Source organism: Furipterus horrens, unplaced genomic scaffold (genome assembly GCF_987537825.1).
Source record: "Furipterus horrens unplaced genomic scaffold, mFurHor1.1.pri manual_scaffold_7, whole genome shotgun sequence".
Classification (NCBI taxonomy): Eukaryota; Metazoa; Chordata; class Mammalia; order Chiroptera; family Furipteridae; genus Furipterus; species Furipterus horrens.
In genome coordinates, this window is record NW_028327177.1 from 24,588,574 (window position 1) to 24,607,067 (window position 18,494).

General features: G+C 41.0%; 1 protein-coding gene and 1 long non-coding RNA gene across 9 annotated transcripts in view; one reads left to right on the plus strand and one right to left on the minus strand.

Annotated features, from left to right (window-relative positions):
* The window catches only part of RIMS2 (regulating synaptic membrane exocytosis 2), a 426,764-nt gene extending 425,881 nt beyond the window's left edge, over positions 1-883 (minus strand). For all 5 annotated transcript variants that reach the window (XM_090283463.1, XM_090283465.1, XM_090283467.1 and 2 more), the window contains exon 1: positions 375-883. In XM_090283463.1, coding sequence (XP_090139589.1) covers positions 375-550 — 176 coding nt within the window. In that variant the 5' untranslated portion in view covers positions 551-883. The remainder of the gene's footprint in view (positions 1-374) is intronic.
* LOC150004122 (uncharacterized) lies at positions 302-4,908 on the plus strand. Of its 4 annotated transcripts, none has more exons than XR_016512363.1 (3): positions 302-466; positions 2,954-3,063; positions 4,639-4,908. It is a non-coding gene; the product is annotated as an uncharacterized LOC150004122 (long non-coding RNA). The 4 variants fall into 4 exon arrangements; XR_016512362.1 differs by lacking the exon at positions 302-466 and adding an exon at positions 748-895; XR_016512360.1 differs by lacking the exon at positions 302-466 and adding an exon at positions 748-890.
* Positions 4,909-18,494: the final 13,586 nt, after the last annotated feature.

The following is an 18,494-nucleotide window of genomic DNA, read 5'->3' on the forward strand; positions in this document are numbered from 1 at the left end:
ATTGCCCCAGTCACTGCCTCCGAGCAGGGGCGGCGGCAAAGAAGACACGCGGACCCGGGGCTCAGCCCCTGACCCGGCTGGGCCCCCCCACCCAGCCGATCTTGCCCGCGGGGATATCACCAAGGACGCTCGGGAAAATTACAACACCCAATGGCGCGCCACTCTCTCTTCAGCCGGCCTCACGCTCTCCCTCCCAACACACACCCCCGTGCTCTGACACCCAGAGCGCGGCCCCGGCGGCCGGCGCCCGGCCGCAGCCCTCATGGCCCAAGCGCTGCCGGCGGGAGGGAGGGCGGCGATCCGGGGCGCGCAGGGCAGCCGCCGAGGGGGCGGAGGGCAGGGAGGGAGGCGGGAAGATGGAGCTAGGTCCTTACTTGAGCACTGACTGCTCCTTCTCCTCTTCTTTCTTCTGCCGATCCATGACAGCCAGGATGATTTTCCTCTCCTCCTCCGTGAGGTGGCTGAGGTCAGGCATCTCGGGCTGCAGAGGCGGCTGAGAGGCTGCTGGGGTGGGAGCCGGGCGGCCCCGCGGCCCAGCAGGAGCCGACATGTTTGGTGGAGCCTAACCACCCTAGGGAAGTCGGGAGGCAACTCCACTGGCAGCGGCAGCACCCGCTTGGGCGGCTGGGGCAGCCTCCAGCGCCGGGACAAATACATACAAATCAATGGCCTTCAATCCCAGGAGACAGCCCCCCTCCCCCAAGAAAGAAAGAGCAGGGGGAGGGGAGGGCGAGCGCTGTGGGGGGAGGGAGGGCTGAGGAGTGCGCTCCGGGAAATGTTTCCTCAGCCTCCGGGGGCGAAGGGCTGGCAAGTGAGCGGTTTGGGTGAGAGCGGAGCGTGAGGCCGGGCCCGGATGCGGTGTGCGCTGAGCGGCGGGGGAGGGCGATGGAGTAAGGTGGCGGGGACGACTAAGGGTGGGGTGACTTGAGGGAGCGGGCGCGAGGGCGGCGCAAGGGCCAGGGCGCGAGTGTGTCCGGCCGCGGAGGGGGCGAGGGGCACGCGCGCCACCTCGGAGGGAAAAAGGGTAGCCGTGCACCAGCTCCCCAGGGGAGTCCCGGCAACTCGCTCCGGGCGCCCGGAGGCGGCGTCCCGGGAGCAAGAGGGGCGCCGAGGCGGGAGCGGAGAAGGTGGTGAGGGAGCAGGGGCTAATTTCCCAGGGAAGCAGCTCAGCCGTCCCGCCAGCTGACGCGTCACAGGGCTCCAGGCGCCGCAGAGGAGGGACCCCTCCAGAAACGACGGGGAGATGGTCCCGAGTCCGGAGACCCTCCGGGCTAGAGTGGAGAAACGAAAGCGGGGAAGGGATGACCAGGGCTAGCGGCGGAGAGTCCCGGGGCCAAGGCCCCTCGGCTGCCCGCGCCCGGATCCCAGCGAGCTCCGACACGTCGCGGGGTCGGGCGACTATCCTCTCTCATCACGCGCTGGCTCGGGGTCCCTCAGCTGCCTTAGCTTCGTGGAGTCAGCGCTGAGGGCCCGCTCCCTCCCTACGCCGCCGCCACTGCCGTTGCCCGCGCCTCCTCCCCTCCGCTTCCCGGGCTCCTCCCGCGAGGGCCGCGTCACCTCCCGACAGCCCAGGCCCCGGCACCTTGGGCGCCGGGCGGGCGGCAGCCACCCCTCCCGGCAGGGCGAGGCTGGGAGGGAGGAGAGGGGCCAAGGGCGGGGTGTGGAGAAGGAGAACCCAGAGGGGGCGTCCGAGGAATCAGGGGTGTGAGCCTGGTGGGTGGCGGGACCCCGTGGGTCGAATCGGGAGATAAAGGGGCGGGAGCATGGGGACTGGAGTGGGGGAAGTATCAGGGCCAGAGATGGGGTGTGACTAGGGAGCCGGGGTGCCCGCGGTTTGGGAAGAGGGAACAGTAGGGGAGGGGTGTGAGCGGATGGGGAGCTCCTGAGGTCTTGGGCGGGGTCCTGGAAAGAGGGAGCTCGTAGGCCTGGAGGAGATCCCTGGGATGTCAGGGTTTGGGGGGGCACAAGGGGCCAGTTGAGTGGAGGGGAAGGGAAGGCTTGAGCGAGTGAGAAGCTCAGGTGAGGTCAAGGACCTGGGGCCCAGCTCGGGGGCGGCAAGAGGGGTTGCGGTGAGGAAGTTCTGGAAAACTGAGAGGTTCGTGGCAAAAAGAAAATAAAAAACACCCAGTGAAGTGCTGCGGGGAGACGTCAGAGAGCGTGGGGAAGTGGGGAGGTGACATTGGAGAGCTAGGGCTCGTCCGGGAGAGGTGTGCGGACCCGACCCGGAGGGGGCGGCAGGCTGTCCGGGGACAGGGACGGAGGATGCTCCGGAGGCTGACTATGAGCTGGGGCCCGGGGTCCTGCCTGCACGTGTTCAGCCTTTTTTGGCTGGCCTCGTCTAGGGAAGCCCTAAGCCGGGCATCGGGTAGAGCGGAGTCAGTTTCTGGAGGTGGCTTCGGTGAAAGAGGTCGGGTAGCCCTCCGGGTGGGGGTGGGGCAGGGGGTGGGCCTCCAGGGTGCGCCTCCTCTTCTGGGTGCTCCTAGCCCTTGCAGCGGACGACAGAGTGGGTGGGGGAAGGGGCAGCAGGGACAGGCACACGCCCCTGCCCCGCCTTCCACAGTCGCCTGTTGAGTAGCAGACCAGATTGTGGTCTGAGGAGCAGTGCAAGGCCTTTGGGGATTATATTATATTTACTTTCTTGTAGTGTAGTCAGCTCTGTCTCCCCTTCCTCTGTCCCCTGGGACCATCTGACTAGCTCCCAATTTGAGAGAGCAGGGGGCAGACAAAGCAGCCCTAGAAGTCTCTCGGGATTCCTAAACTAACAGTTCTTTTCTCACGGGCCTTGTAATTGGGAAGAGGGAAGAGAGGAAAGTTTGTGTTTTGTTTTATTTTTTTATTACTCGCCTGATTTAAACCGAACTCTCTCATACCCCAAATAATTCCATTTGCATCTCTTCGGAGCTGAGCAAACTAGATATCATACAAATTTCATTATATTTCATTTTGTTTTTAGAGTTAGAGAATTTTTCTCAATCTCTATCCGAGATCATCATCTACGGGAAAGTGGGTGCTGAGATCAGCCAGCTAGTAAATGGCAGTGCTGCAACTGCAACTCGAACGTAGGTATGCTTACTCCATTTTGAAACTATAGGGGTGTTCAGCCCGAGCTGCACATTAAAATTACCTGGCTCACTTTTCATAAAGACCACCTGGATCCAACCCTAGATCAAATCTCTGGGGTTAGGACCCTTGTCATGGGTATATTTTTAAAATTTTCCAAGTGAATAATGTATAGTGAAGGTTGAGAACTATACTATGTGCATTGCAAAATCAATAATGGAGGAGAAATTGGGAAGTGGAAAACAAGCAAAAAGAACACTTCCAGGAAGGCTGAACTTTTTATATTTACCTAACATTGAAACATTGATGGTGTTCTAATAGTCACACTTTCCTCTTCTACTCATATGCAATGACAAGTACCAGTAAGTACACACACTTAGGAAACCCTTCTTGCCACTGAAATAGCTACGAGCTCCTTTAAAAGGGAGGAGATGAGAACTAAAAATCAAAGGGGATGGGTGGAATAGTCTACCTTATTCAACCATTTATGAGCTGGATTTGAAGAAGTAACACTATTTCATCCTCCAGCCAACTATCAACCCAAGCAGACAGAAGCCAGAATACATATACTACTCTGAGGCTGAAACTCTGAGGTTAAAATAGTATAGTTATTTTGAGTACATAAAATGTGAACTTAAAAGTGGTTGTGCAGATTGGGCAATTTTGGCTTCCTTTTACAGTAGAGAGTCATATCCTGGGCCCTGCACTGTTTTCTACCAGTCACATAGAATGCTGGCTGCCTGCAGCTGGCTGCCTGCCCCCACTGCCTCTCCCCAGCCTGGAGATAGTGCAATCATATGAAACCGGATGTGCAGGAGCAGCTATCACTCGGACACCTCACTTATAGGATTGAAGCAGAAGTGAGTGAGCTTACTGTTACTGTATTTCCTTTTTACATTTTTTTACTATAACTGTTTGTCTTTCCTATTAAAGGGAATCCTTATGGTGAAAATATCTTAAAATCACCTTCCACCCTGTTTCATACACCTTTTCAAAATAAAAATTTACATATATAGACTATTACATAGAATTTTAAGTGGACTACTTTTCAAAGTTGTAGGCTCAATTTAAGATTGCTATGCTCAGAACTAAAGAAAGTAAAATACCTTCAAAATATCTTAATACAGTGTGGACCTTAGAGACATTTTGTTTGTTCTGGTTTACTTGGGCATGTCTCTCAAATATATGAACACATTTGAAGTTTAAACAACTGTGTCATTTTTATTTAACTTTAAAAGTAACTGGCTATCTTCATTGAATTCTCAAGGTGTTGATGGGGAACAGTCCAAAATGCAAGTCTTTTGTCAGTTCCTATAGGAACACAAGCTTCTGAAGCCTATGAATCTGTGGACTTTCATTTTTACATGAGTAAGGGCTACTTGTAATCTTCAAAGGAAGCATATCTAAACTAAAATAGTCACATCAGAGGGATTTTCTAAGGACTCAGTACTCTTGCTTAGATATCCAGCTGCCTCACAATGCATTGAATCATTACAGCTGTTCTGCACACGAATATGCATGGATGGTTGGCATTTCTACAGTTTTTCCTAACAAATCTCTCTGCTTCTCTCCTTGCAGCTCTATAATCTTTTTACCAACACAGAACAAAGAGCAAGCCTCCGGAAACATTAGTCAGTCACTCCACTGGTCAAAATCCTGTGGTGGCCCTGATCGGTGGGTTGGGCCTCATGCAACAAACCAAAAGGTCTCAGAGGAGCCTCTGTCAGGGCAAAGGCACGAGCATGGGAACGTGCTGGTTGCACGTGTGAGAAGCCACCTATTGATGTTTCTCTCTCACATCAATGTTTCTCTTTCTCCCTCCTTTCCCTTTTCTCTAAAAATAAATAAATAAAAAAAATCTTTTTTAAAAAAATCTTTGGAGCATTTTTGACCTTGAAATAAAATCTCCATTTTTCTCAGAGCTAAACTCCTTAAATGACCTCCAAGTCCCTCATGATCTCTCTGACCTCATCTACTTTCTTTTAGGCTTTCCTCTAGCTGTTGCCGCCGCCTAGAACATTCTTCAATAAGATACTCACTTGGTTCACTTGTCACATTTTTACTCGGTTATCCATCCTCTGTAATACTCCAGCCTGCCCCACCCAGTTCCTGTTCACTCCAATCTCCTTTACTTTACCCAGCCTCTTTTTTCCATAGCACTTACCACTTCCTGTTTATGGTTGATCATCAGCTGCCCCCTACTACAGTATAAACAGATAGAGCAGTATTTACACGCATGTATCCCAAGCACCTAAAACACACATGGCACATAATAGGTGTTCCAACAAGTACTTATTGAATGAATTTCTGGGGAAAGGATTTGTCATTATTGGTTTCAGCTGGGCAGGAGAAAGAGAAAAATCATACTCTAAAGAGGGAAACAGGTACAGAGAAGTAAGATCTAAAACTCTGTCAGGAAATAAAGATTCATTTAGAATTAAGCTTTTGCCTCCCTGTAGCCTTTTCTCCAGCCCAGCTTACCAACACCTCAACCTCTTAAACCATGACAACCTACTTGCACTTCACTGAATATGTAGCTTCTTATCTGTGATTTTCCTATTCCCTCAGTTTAGATCACCTTTTCTACTCTCTCACTTAACCTTCCTCTCTGTTAACTTCTTTGTCTTCACCATATGCTCCTCCCTCCCATTCTCCTCCTAGCTGTTTCAGGCACTGTACCTGCCTGGTCACAGGTAGCACTTGTCACTCAGTCTTGTAAACATTTATTTCCTTGTCTGTCTCAACTACCATGAATTCTTTTAAGGGCAGAGCAAGGAATATGCCTTTTACTCCAGTTTCCCCAGGGCCTCTTAAACTGTCTTATGTATTATAAGGACTCAATAAATATATGCTGCACAATTACATGAGCAGTTATAAAATAATGAGAAAAATTACTCTTACTGGAGTGAAGAGAGGGAGGAAGGGTGTTGTAGCAAGAGATAAAGCTGGAGAAAGGTTGTGGCAAGATTATGCTACAACCTTATATGCTATGCTAAAGAATTTGAACTTGTCCTGTAGTCAGTCACTAGACAGGCAGTGGAGATTTTCTTTTAGAGAACGGACATGATCAGCTTTGATATTCAGGATAATATCTACTGCCTTTTGTTCTTCATCCATATCCAAAACACCTGCTAATAGAATTACTGAAAGGACACAGATGTGCGTTGTTCAGGAGTGGAGCCTCAAATAGCAGAATTTTTTACTTCATCAGAATTTATTTTACTGACTCTTTTGTTCAGTAGATTGTAACAGCATGATAATGAGGTCAAGGTCATGGTTTAGATCTTTGGGTGAGTCAGCCAGTGCAGTGGCCACAGCTGACTGTTAATCTTTGCCAGTTGTCAGATGATAATATGCTATTTTTTGACCAGGAACTGGGTGGAAGAATATGACTAGTTAATCAAAAGTTAATCACTGTTATTGGGAAAGTAGTTCAAAGTGCTTAGCTATTGTTACAGAACGATACTGTCATTTTAAGTTAAAATAGCACTATTTTATCGATGATAACAAAAGAGCACAGCATAAGAGAAAGTATACACTGTTTGTTCCTAGAAAAGATGCTAGAGATTAGTATTGTTTAATTACTGGAATTTGAAGCCAAGAAGTAATGAAAAACTTAGTGGATGTTAGTGTAGATAAGCTTTATTAATAACTTTTCGTGTATTTAGCAATATAGGAAGTTACTAATTATTATGTCATAAAACCCATAGAACTATTTATATTAAAAGGATCTGGAAAAATCATATTAAAATCACCTTTCATTTATAGCATTATAAAGTTATTTCTACTTTTGTTCCCCCCTACCAATCAATGAACACATCTTTAAAGTGAAATAGGACAATATTAGAGGTTGGGACATACAAGCATAATTACTGTTACTATTTTCTTAAATAATTACATTTTCATCTTAATTACAACTCGGACCACTACAAAAGTTTCTTTTTTTTTAAGTGAATTTTATGATATTAGAAATAAAAACTGCTAATGAACAAATAGATCTAGGCTGTAAATATCAACAAAATAGGGCCGTGGTTGGATGGCTCAGTTGGTTGGAGCATCCCATACACCAAAAGGTCATGGGTTTGATTCCCATTCAGGGCACATTCCTAGGTTATGGGCTTGAACCCCAGTTGTGCCATGTATGGGAGCACCTGGTCAATGTTTCTCTCCCTTTCCCTTCCTCTCTCTAAAATCAATAAACATATATCAACTAAATAGTAATAGCTTTTATCACAAAAAATAACCAGACATTGTGTGCTTGCTGGTGGAAGAACACAACACAACCTATGAAGTTGTCTTGCCAAAATAAATAAATAATAAAAACTGACTTGAACATCTAGATTCACATACCAATTTACAGGAAATACTGAGGACAGAGGACCATATCAAACTGTAGCATGGGATTGCAATCTATGGAATACTATAGAACATTCTATGGGACAAATCCCAGTTTTGTCAACAATTATAATGCAAGGAAAAAATAAAGAGAAGGAAAGGGGAATCTATATTACACTTTAAATGGAACTTAAAAGACATCAACCAAGTATAAGGATTTGTGAACCTCATTTGGACCTTGGTTTTTAAAGAAAAAAAGACTAAAAAATCTTTTATAAGAGAACTGGAAATTTGGACAGTAACTATCAACTTGAGAATAATTGGAAGTTATTGTTTTCTTAGATTAATAGTAATATTGTGATGATGTTAAAGCATAAAGAATCCTTATTAACACTGAAATATGTATAGATGAAATTATGAAATATCTGAGATTTACTTCAAAATAATATAGATGGGGTTGTGAGTGGAGCAAAATTGTCCATAGAAAACAATAAAAAATTATTTCTGATGAAAGTTTTTAGAAAGAGAATAAGTCTAGCTCCCACTATGGCTGCCTTTCACTAAACTAGGAAGTCAGCAAACTCAACCATTTATCAAGCATTCATTATTTGATAGATAACGCTGTTAGTTGCTATCACATTTTTTACCACCTTCTCACACCAACCATTCTATGAAGAATTAGTATTATTTCATTTTATATGTAAGAAAATGGCTTGAGAGATATTTTAAACAACAACAAAAAAAGATGGAATTTCAAGGGAAATTCTCAGATCTAGGTCTCCTGGCTCCCTATCCAGTATTCATGCCACTATATACAACTGCTTAAAATGGTTATATGCATTGTGATATGTATATATTCTGTTTCCCTGACTAAACCTGAGTACACTTTTACTTTAGTGTCTGGCATATAATAGCCATCATAAAAGTTTTATTTAACCCAACCTGCTCCCTAATAACTACCATACTTAAAATGTGGAAAGCAATTATAACAGAAACTAATGTTTAGTCATGTTCCAGTTGCCTGACACTATCTCAGTTTGCCCTGGACAGTCATTTAATCTGTTGATCAGGGAAATTATTCACTGCAATTCCTTTCACCCTCAAAACTATCTCAATTTGCATCTCAAATTTTATGGCCATGCTATATTTAGCGTAATATGAATTAGGCTCATATGCACATGCACATCTGTAATGGGTATAGAAAAATCTATAAAATCCAAACAGTGTGTTCCTAGAGTAAAAGTGCATGTCATAACCATCCTGTAGTTACCATACTACACGCTAGACATTAAACACATTTGGTTGAAATAGAGTTAATGAATTCTCCATTACAAAAGAGTAAATTACTCTGATTGGCACATATTTTCCCCAAGGACAAGATTTTGACCCCAGTTGGAATTCAGAAATAACTAATCAGAATATCAGGAATATCAAGCCCATCTTGTAATGAAGATTCATGGCAAAGTGGGTGAAACTGCCTAGCATTTGTATGATAAGCATAATAATTGACATGGATGTTGTCTACATAGGTTGGCATATAGTGCAAGAAGATAAAGTCATAACAAACTTCCCAACTGTAAGAAAAGATAATAGTTGTTTATATGAAAGCATGTGGGAAGTGACGGTAGAAGTCTCAGCCAAAAATCTAATCACTTAGGGATAACCCGCAATCTAAGATTTCCCACAAAATTGTGGCTTTCAGTGACAAAGGGTGGGTTTATCTTCTACAATATGAACTGGTTGCTGTATACTTCAAACGTCCCCCTCTGCCTTTGAGGATCGTATTAGTCTTATCTAGATGGTGCCTGATCCAATTGCTTTAGTCCATGTTCTTTACTCTGCCAGACACAGTGAAATTCAAGAAACCACATCCTAGATCTGATGAAAGGAGATGCAGAGCTTGCTATCAGCTGTGTAGTGATGGTACTGCATCCCTAATTACTTCACTATCTTTCTGATTAGTGTCATGTAACACTAAACTGAAAGGGAGATAGAAAAGAGTCCTGTCATTTCCCACAAAGGAAAGGTGAAGAAAAGATTAGCAAAAGAGATTAAGAATAATCCAACTTTATTAAAGTCTTTACTTAGTCAAAGGAAATTTAGATCATCCAAATACCAGAGAAAAATAAATAAATTTATCATATTTATTGGCTGAATATTTTGTGGGGTGCCTAGTATATAAAGAGAAAATGTCACCATGCCAATAATTTTGGAAAAGTCATCCAACTTTGGGAGCTCCAGTTTTTCTCTTATAGAATAAAAATGCTCTACAAGGTGATCAGTAAGATTCTTTATACTTTTCAAATGTGATGATTCTATGAAATACTACCATTATCTAATACTCACTTCCGAAACATATCCAAACAGCAAGCATAAATTGGGAACTATTGAGAACAACATAACTGTGTAAGAAATAATGTCTACCTCAAAAAGTTCAGCCTAACATAGAAGACATACGAATACTTATAATTCATTGTGGTACATGCTATAAGAGAGGTATCTATAAAATTCTGTGGGAGTGCAAAGAGGATATGCCTAACTCCTATGAGAAACCATAGTAAGAAGAATTTTGAATGGTTTTCAAAGACCAGGAAAGAACGTTATTTAGGTAGAGAAACAAAGATGAAAAGTATCAGTTTTAAAAAATTGCAAATGGGCATTTGCTGGAGAGGAGGCTGAAAATTGACCAGAACCTCGAATATATGCTAAGGAGTTTGGACTTCATCCTGCAACAGTGCTTCTCAAACTTGAATGAGCATGAAAATCACCTTTGTAGATTTCATTAAAATGCAGGTTCTGATTAATTTAGTTTCGAGTGGAGCCTGAGATTCTGCATTTCAAATGAGCTACAAGTGATATTTCCTATACTGCTGATCCATGGACCACATTTTGAGTGTGAACTGTATTATAAGCAGGGAAATGATAATAGTGAGATTGTTTTTAGGAAAGATTACCCTATGAACAGGTAGGAAGTGAAATGGAAAGGAGTAAGGGTGGTAGTACAGAGAAAAATTGGGAAGTTATTAAAATAATAAAGGTCAAAAAGAAGCTGCCCAATGATGGTGGATACTGAAGGGAGATGATATCTTTAAGATAGCTTTATGATGTAGGACAAATAGGACATGTCACAATCAGCTATGACATGTAAAGGAAAGAAATGTCCACACAAGTTTCACTTAATTTGATTTAAATGAATAAATTCTCATTAAATCAATGTTGAACTGTACCCCAAAGATAAGAAAAAACTATAAAAGTACAACCAAAGAACATATATGCATAACTCATAGACACAGACAACAGTGTGGTGATGGCCAGAGTGGAGGAGTGTGGAGGCTGTGTGGAAGTTGGCAAAGGGGGAAAACGGGGCATCTGTAATAGTATCAACAAAAAATAAAGAAAAAAAAAGTACACTTGTTTGGATACAGCAATCTTTTGCCATTGTTCTATTTAACCCTGTAATAGTCTAAGGTTGATCTAGAGATGTGCTGTCCAATATAGTAGCTCCTAGCCATAGCTACTCTAGCCACATATGGCTATTTAAATGTATATTAATTTATTATTATATTAATTAAATAACATTAAAATTTTAGTCCTTCAGTTACACCAGTCACATTTCAAGTGTTCAACAACTATATGTGGCTAGTGGCTACCATTCTGCATAGCACCAATATAGAACTTTTCCATTAGAAGAAATTTCTACTGGACAGGACTAATAGAGGAATATTTAGGCATCTACATAGCAAGGAGTCAACATTATGAAAAAATCCCACTCTCTTTATTCTTTGCTTATTTCATTTCTTCTTGGGAGATACTTTAATTTTTTTTTAATGCAACAGTCAATGAAATAAGATATAGGAACTTTTAAAAACCATATTGAAGGTGAGGACATCTTGGCAGACTCAACAACATCATTGTCCTTTGAGAAACAACTCCAAGGTTTGGAAATCCCAGAAGACGTCTCAAGATCATAACACCCTTGAGAAAATGAGCTCATTTGCAAGTAAGTTCATGAGTATGATAACAAACACGTTCCCAATATGTAAACAATGGATAAAGAAGACAGAATTTTTAGCCTTGTGCAACTGCCACGAGTAGTTTAGTCAAGAAAAAACTGACTACAGAGGTATAGGCTATTCTAGGACTTTTCTCCATTTACCACTTAGGATGATTTCAGTGATAGCTAACGTAAAATTTAACAGAAACTGACAGACAATAAGGTAATTTACTGGCTCATTTAAATATAGAAAATCCATAAGAAGACAAGATTTCCAAATTGGTTGATCCATTATCTAGTTATGGTTTATCAGGGACTCTTTGGTTCTATATCTGCACTTAATTGTCTATGGTGTTAACTTTATTTTAACAATGATTACTTCTCACTGGCATAATATGACTAACAACAACAACCAGGGAATTTCCATATCCGAGTTAGTCTGCTTCCATATCTAATCAACTGAAGTTCCAAACTGCGCATTGATTGAAGAAGCACTTCTAAATCATCCCTCAGGGAAGCGCAGACCAAGCTCTGAAGTCTTAGGTCTGACTAACCTGAAACCATCTGTAGCAAGTGAATGGGATTACCTGATATGCTTGGCCCATCCAAACCACATGGTTGCCACGTAATGGGGAAAGAGTGAAATAGATGTTGGGGAAATAGCTATAATATGTGTTTACTATGTCAGCAGAAAAAGAAGGCGAACTATTTTTTAGTTTCCACTTTAATCAACTTATTTTTTTAATCTTTACATTTTAAGTAATATTATCATGATAAGAAAATACACTGTGAAATGTGAAAGCCTAAGGAAGAAAATGGTGGCATTAAGATAAGTTTTACATTTTCACTGCAGCCACAAAAAATGAGGGATGTAGACTCAAGAAGAACTGATGCTATGTTATAAGGATGATTGGGATATACCTAGATTTTTTTACCCTAAAACTCTAGGTGACAATCTTTTTTAAAAATGGAAGCAGTACCAGAAGGACTTTGGCCACTCCACTGTTAAAATATATACACATAGACTTCTTGCCAAGATGGAGGCCTAGATTAACACACTCAGTCTCCCTCCACAACTAAGAAGGAATATGACTACTGCAAAACAAAAAATAACCAGAAGTTCCAGAAAATAAAGCTACATGGAAGTCCAACATATGAAGTTATAAACAAGTGGTGCTTGTCCAGATGGGGAGGAGAGGCGAAGCCAGGGCAAAGAGGTCAAGCTGTGCTGGTGGCGGCAGCTGTGGCGAGGGGCGGTGGGATAGCGGTAAGCATAGACACCTGTATTTAAGGGGAGGCAAGAAGTGCCTGGGGAGCACCCCTGGCTGCAGACCAAACCTGTTAGCTCGCGATTCTAATGGCAGGGAAGGCAGACCCCCATTGCCTTGGACTGTGAGGGCTGGAAGGCGTGGGAACAGAGGAAGAGGCTCCCATTCTCTCAGCAGAGAGTGAACGGCAGGAATCCATCTTGGCCCCCCCACAACAAAGCACCACAGTGTGGTGAGAAGGGTCGCCTGGTAGTGATGAGTGCACAGGGCTCTGCCCCCTATAGTGTAGGAGGTGTGACAGCCCCACCCAGGAACCAAAGATAAACACAAAACTGTCAGGATGGCAGGGATCATGATAGAGATCCCAATCATGCAGCTGACAGGACAGCAAATATATAATCTATTGGACCAGCAAACAGGAAATCTTTCTGAGGCACAGTTCAGAGCTCTGGTTATAAGAAAGCTTACAGACCTAACAGCGGATCTTAAACTAGATGGGGAAGAAATGAAGGCTAGTCCTGCTGAAATGAATGAAAACACATATGAAACAAATGGTGAGGGAAGGAAAACCAGGGATCAAATCAACAAATTGGAACATAGGGAAGGAACAAACAGTCAACCAGTGCAGAAAGAGGAAACTAAAAATGAGGAAAATGAGGAGAGACTCAGAAACCTATGGGACAGCTATAAGTGGGGCCAACCACCGAATCATAGGGTTGCCAGAAGGTGAAGAAGAACTAGAAATTGAAAAATTATGTGAAAAAATAATGAAGCAGAACTTCCCTAACTTGGGGAAAGAAATAGAATTACAAATCCAGGAAGCACAGAGAGTTCCAAAAAACTGGACCCAGGGAGAACCACACCAAGACACATTATAATCAAAATATCAAAAATTAAGGATAAAGGGAGAATCTTAAAAGCAGCAAGAAAGAAGAAGAGACTTACATACAAAGGGGTCCCAATAAGACTATCAGCTGACTTCTCAAAAGAAACTCTGCAGGCAAGAAGGGACTGGCAAGAAATATTCAAAGTAATGAACATCAAAAACCTACAGCTATGAATACTCTATCCAGCGAAGCTGTCATTCAGAATAGAAGGGCAGAGAAAGTGCTTCCAGGACAAAGTAAAGCTGAAGGAGTTCATCAGAGCCAAACCACTATTATATGAGATGTTAAAGGGACTTATTTAGGAGAAAGAGAATCAAAACTATGAACATTAAAATAAAAACTGCCTCACAACAACCAACAACAGAAGCTAGGGAACTGAAACAAAGGCAAACTAAGTAGGCAATGAGAGTGGAAAAAGGATTATAGGTACAGGGAACATATTGCAGAGAGGTCACCTGGGAAGCGGAAGGGGGGCAAGGGAGGGAGATGGTACAGGAATTAAGAAGCATAGTAGGAGGAAGTGGAGTAGACAGGAAAATGTTGAGAACTATATGCACAACCAATGGGCATGGACTAAGGGGCGGGGGGACAACTGGAGAGAGGGGGGTCATTGGGTAGAGGGGAACAAAGGGAAAAGAAATTGGGACAACTGTAACAGCATAATCAATAAAGCATATTTTAAAAATATATATATATATATAAATACACATAGACAATAACTATCATATAAAGTTTCTAATATACAAAGATATATTGAATTGATTACCATGATAAGGTATAATCTTGGGCATGTTATTGTTTATATTTTCTCCATTATTGATTGGAATATTTTTATCCAAGTTCGGCAGAAGCATTGCAAACATTCAAAGTAACTGAAAGTTTACTTTCCTAAAGTTTTTTCAAGTAACTCAAGGGACCCCAGGTAGATGCTGGAGATTAAAAAAATAATAATGCCCCCACTTAGTTTTACTCTCACTTTATGTTTAATGATAGTTATAGTTTCAACTGCTACATCAGTGAATCTAATATCTAAAACTGTATCTCCAGTTTCAGTCCTTTATTCTCATCTGTCTATGTGGTATTTATACTTGAGTATTCCACTACCACTTAATGTGCCTAAAGCAGAATTTATCCACTCTCCCCTTCCCCAACAACAACAAACAGTTACTTTTCTGATTTCCATCTATCTGTCATTGGAGCCATAATTTTCCCCCAAATCTTCTGGGTTATAGTATCAAAAACATCTGTGATTATCCTTTATATTTTTGTTTTATATCTAATTGGTCTCTATATACTACCAATTATTTCTTGTAATATCTCAAAGGTAGCCCCTAAATTATGCTCACTGCCACCGCTTTAACATCTCACTCAAATAATTGCACTATCCTAGGCACCATGGACTTTTTGAGTTAGTATGCCACTAATTAGTTATTTCATTATAGGTATCACAATTTTTTAGCTCCAAATTCTGCTATAAACTGCATAAAATTAGACAAGATTATCACTATGTTCTCTTCAGTTCTAAAATCTTGTGGCAGAACTATTTTCCCTTGCTTCAGTCTCCTCTACTCTTTCCTTTTAAATCATTCTATATATTGCTGCCAGATTAACCTTGTTTAAAAAAAAAAAAACCACCACTTTGGTCATGACGTGAAGAAGACAGATGAAGAAAACCATAATTAAGAGTGCCAGCTCTTCATTTGCATAAACACAACAAGAGCAGCAAATGATCACTTATGATCTTTAGTTCTGCTTTGCTGGAACTTACGCAAGGAACATTTAGGGTGACCTAAAAATGGACTTAATGCAGTCCATTTAATGACAAGGAGGGTAATCTTAAGGAGAAAAATCGTGATTCAAAAAAAGAAAGAAAAGAATGCCAGCTCTAAAGTCAGAATGCAGATTCTAATCTCATCTTTGCCACTTACCAACCGTGTTCCATGACATATGTTCCTCATCTGTCTAACACAGGAAAAGATAGCACCTCATTAAAAATTTTAATGATTAAATTATGTAATACATATATAAAGCCTGGCACATTCTAAGTGTTCAATAAATGTTTGTTATTCTTACATTTCTCAAACAAAAGCCATTAATTGACCTCACCCTGCTAAACAAATCCAAAATCATGGCCTGAATTTTACATTTTTCTACATCTGCCTCTGAATCACTTTTTATTACACCTGCCCTTACTATTGCATTTTATAGACCCTCCACCTCAAACATACTGGTCTATTCTTTATCTTCGAGAAATCCCTGACTTAGTTGCATCTCCCCAGTATCACTTATGCCTGGAACCCCCCAGTCTCTTTACTTGTTCGAGGTATACCCATCTAAGTCAGAAGGCTTTTAGCTATATGGAAAAAAATGTCAACTTAAATTAGGTTAAACAATAAGAAAATACATTGGTCTAGTGGTAAGACAGGGTTTCAGATTGGGTTCATTCTGGTGCTGTATCTCTTCTTTGCAGGTATCCTTGTAGTGCCCTCCTCTGGGTATTTTCTTGGCCCTCAGGCTGTCCTTACATCTGGAAAAAATAGTTCTAGCGGTTCCAGGCTCCACATTCATGCACATTGTTGTTGGAAGAGAGATTCTTCCCAGCATTCCAAACAACAGTCCTGAAATTCACCTTAACTGAATGTATCTTCCTCTTCTCATCCCTTACCCCAGCCCTAACCAAACAAGGTAATGATATTCCAATGATTGAATTAATCCAGCCACAGGTCCTCCTGAAGCTTGAGTACTTAGGCTTATGGTAAAGGATATTATCCAAGTTAAAGTCTGGGTGCTGTTAATAATTGGAAAGAAGGTAATAGATTTTGGTTATGGAGTCAAGAATATCCATTTCACCATTCCTAAGGCTCAGTTAAAGACCATATCTCTGACAATGTCAGTTTCTATTAACACTGCCTTGACATGCCCTTACTGTCTTTTATGTATACATGTCTTACCTCCCTAAGAATATTATAAGTTCCTTGAAGTCAGGGACATTATATTCCTATTCAGCACTGAGCTGCATACAGAGAACACTCAATGAAGGATAAAATAGTTTTATGGTGTATTTAACACTATATATTTGGAAAGTGGAACTAGGTGGTTGAAAGAAGTTTGGTTGTGATAGAGTGTCTCCAATCTTAGAACTGACCTTGAGGGAGAGTAACAAGTTAAACAATGGGTTCCAGGGTTTTAAAAAAAACTTGGCAGGTTTCTTTCCCTAAAACAGGAGCCTGCAGAATCCCATTTCTGCTTTCTGAATGAGTTTTAAGCCAATATGATCTTTTAATTGCTGTGCCCAACAATATATTTATGCTTCCACAAATGGCTTTGTTAGCCTTGACAATCTTAATCTAAGTTTCTTATTGTTTTTTGGATCTTCCAAAATATTTTCCCTCAAGTGACATCAGAGAAACCATATTCTACTCATTTATTTCATAACTGTTCCCTTGACCTCCTTCCTGCTTCTCTAACTATTAGAATCCAAGATGTTCTAGGAAACAGGACTTATTGATAGTCTTCATCCTTTGCAAGTGGAAGTGATGACAGACCCACTACTTGGACCAAAATATTTTGCTATTTCTATACAAAATATTTTATTAATAGAAACCACGCATTATATATTTTACTGAAATGTCATGACTTGAAATTTGAGTAATTAATATGTCTCTAATAATAAAGGCTTCACCGTGCAACTGTTGCTTGTAGTTTTGCAGCTGCCTGGCATTTTAATTTTTAATTCACATTTTTAATTCAAATATGACTGCTCTAAAAAATTCTCCTTGAATCATTGCACTTCAAAAGAAGAAAGCAATTCCAGCTGTCACAATCTTTTATTTATAAATGGAGATCGTTAGCACACACCTAATGCCTTTTTCTCTCTATTAAATGTACTCCTAATAATCTAAATGAAATGAATGTGCTTTATAAATTTAAATTTACCAGAGTAACATAGCAAAGTATAGAAGTAAGAATTATTAACACGTTAAGAAAACACTAATTTCTAAAAACAGATTCAATAAACAATGAGTATGCAAATAACTACTGCAGTTTCTTTCTTAAGCTTAAAATATGCATTCCTAGGTAAAGTTTATAATAATTGTTCTGTCTTCTCCAGTGGATTATGAACTGCTTGAAGGTATGTGAGAAGACTTCTTCTGACTATTATTCACTTTCCATCTAGCACAGCGCCTTCTACCCCAGTGAATATTTATTGAATCTAATTTAAAATCAGTAAGTCCTGCTAATAAGCCAACAATTCACAGACAATGTTTTGACTCTAAAATCCTGACCCTTGAAAGAAAAACATCTAAGCAATGTGATTTTCTTCATTTAAAATGTTGGTGGACATTTTTTTCCTTTTGCTTTTAGCTTTATATTTAACAAGTATTGAAAATAATTTAAATTACCTGGTTAGGTAAATCGATGACACATCATTTCACTTTTCCAAACTCTAATTCACCTTCGTTTTAATTTTAATTTCTTTTAATTTAATTTTTAATAGAAAAAATAAAAAGTGATTATATTCTTTTCTAGCTTGTAGTATAGAAGGTCATAATTTTCTGCTACAGAATTGCTGATATTTTTTCCTTCTTCATTCTCTATGCATTTCTATGAAAAGACTACTCTGTTGTTATTGTGCATGTGTTATAGTGATATGATTAAAGTCATTTTGTAATGATGATGATAATAACCCTTTCAATCACTTCCCCACATACTCAAGAAGTTCGCAGTTCTGTTAACTCCATCCAGAAAGGTATAGATTCCATTGTGTGAACTGTAAAAATTCCAATAATCCATTATGAATAAGGCAAGTGTATATCTCAGGCTAGAAACCTGAAGGGCATGAGACTAGTTAGTCTGAGATATTAAAATTGGTGCAAGAATGAAACAAAAACGGCTCTTTTGCAATGAATGGTAAATGAGATGCCCTGTCATGTAGAAGCAGGGAGATGA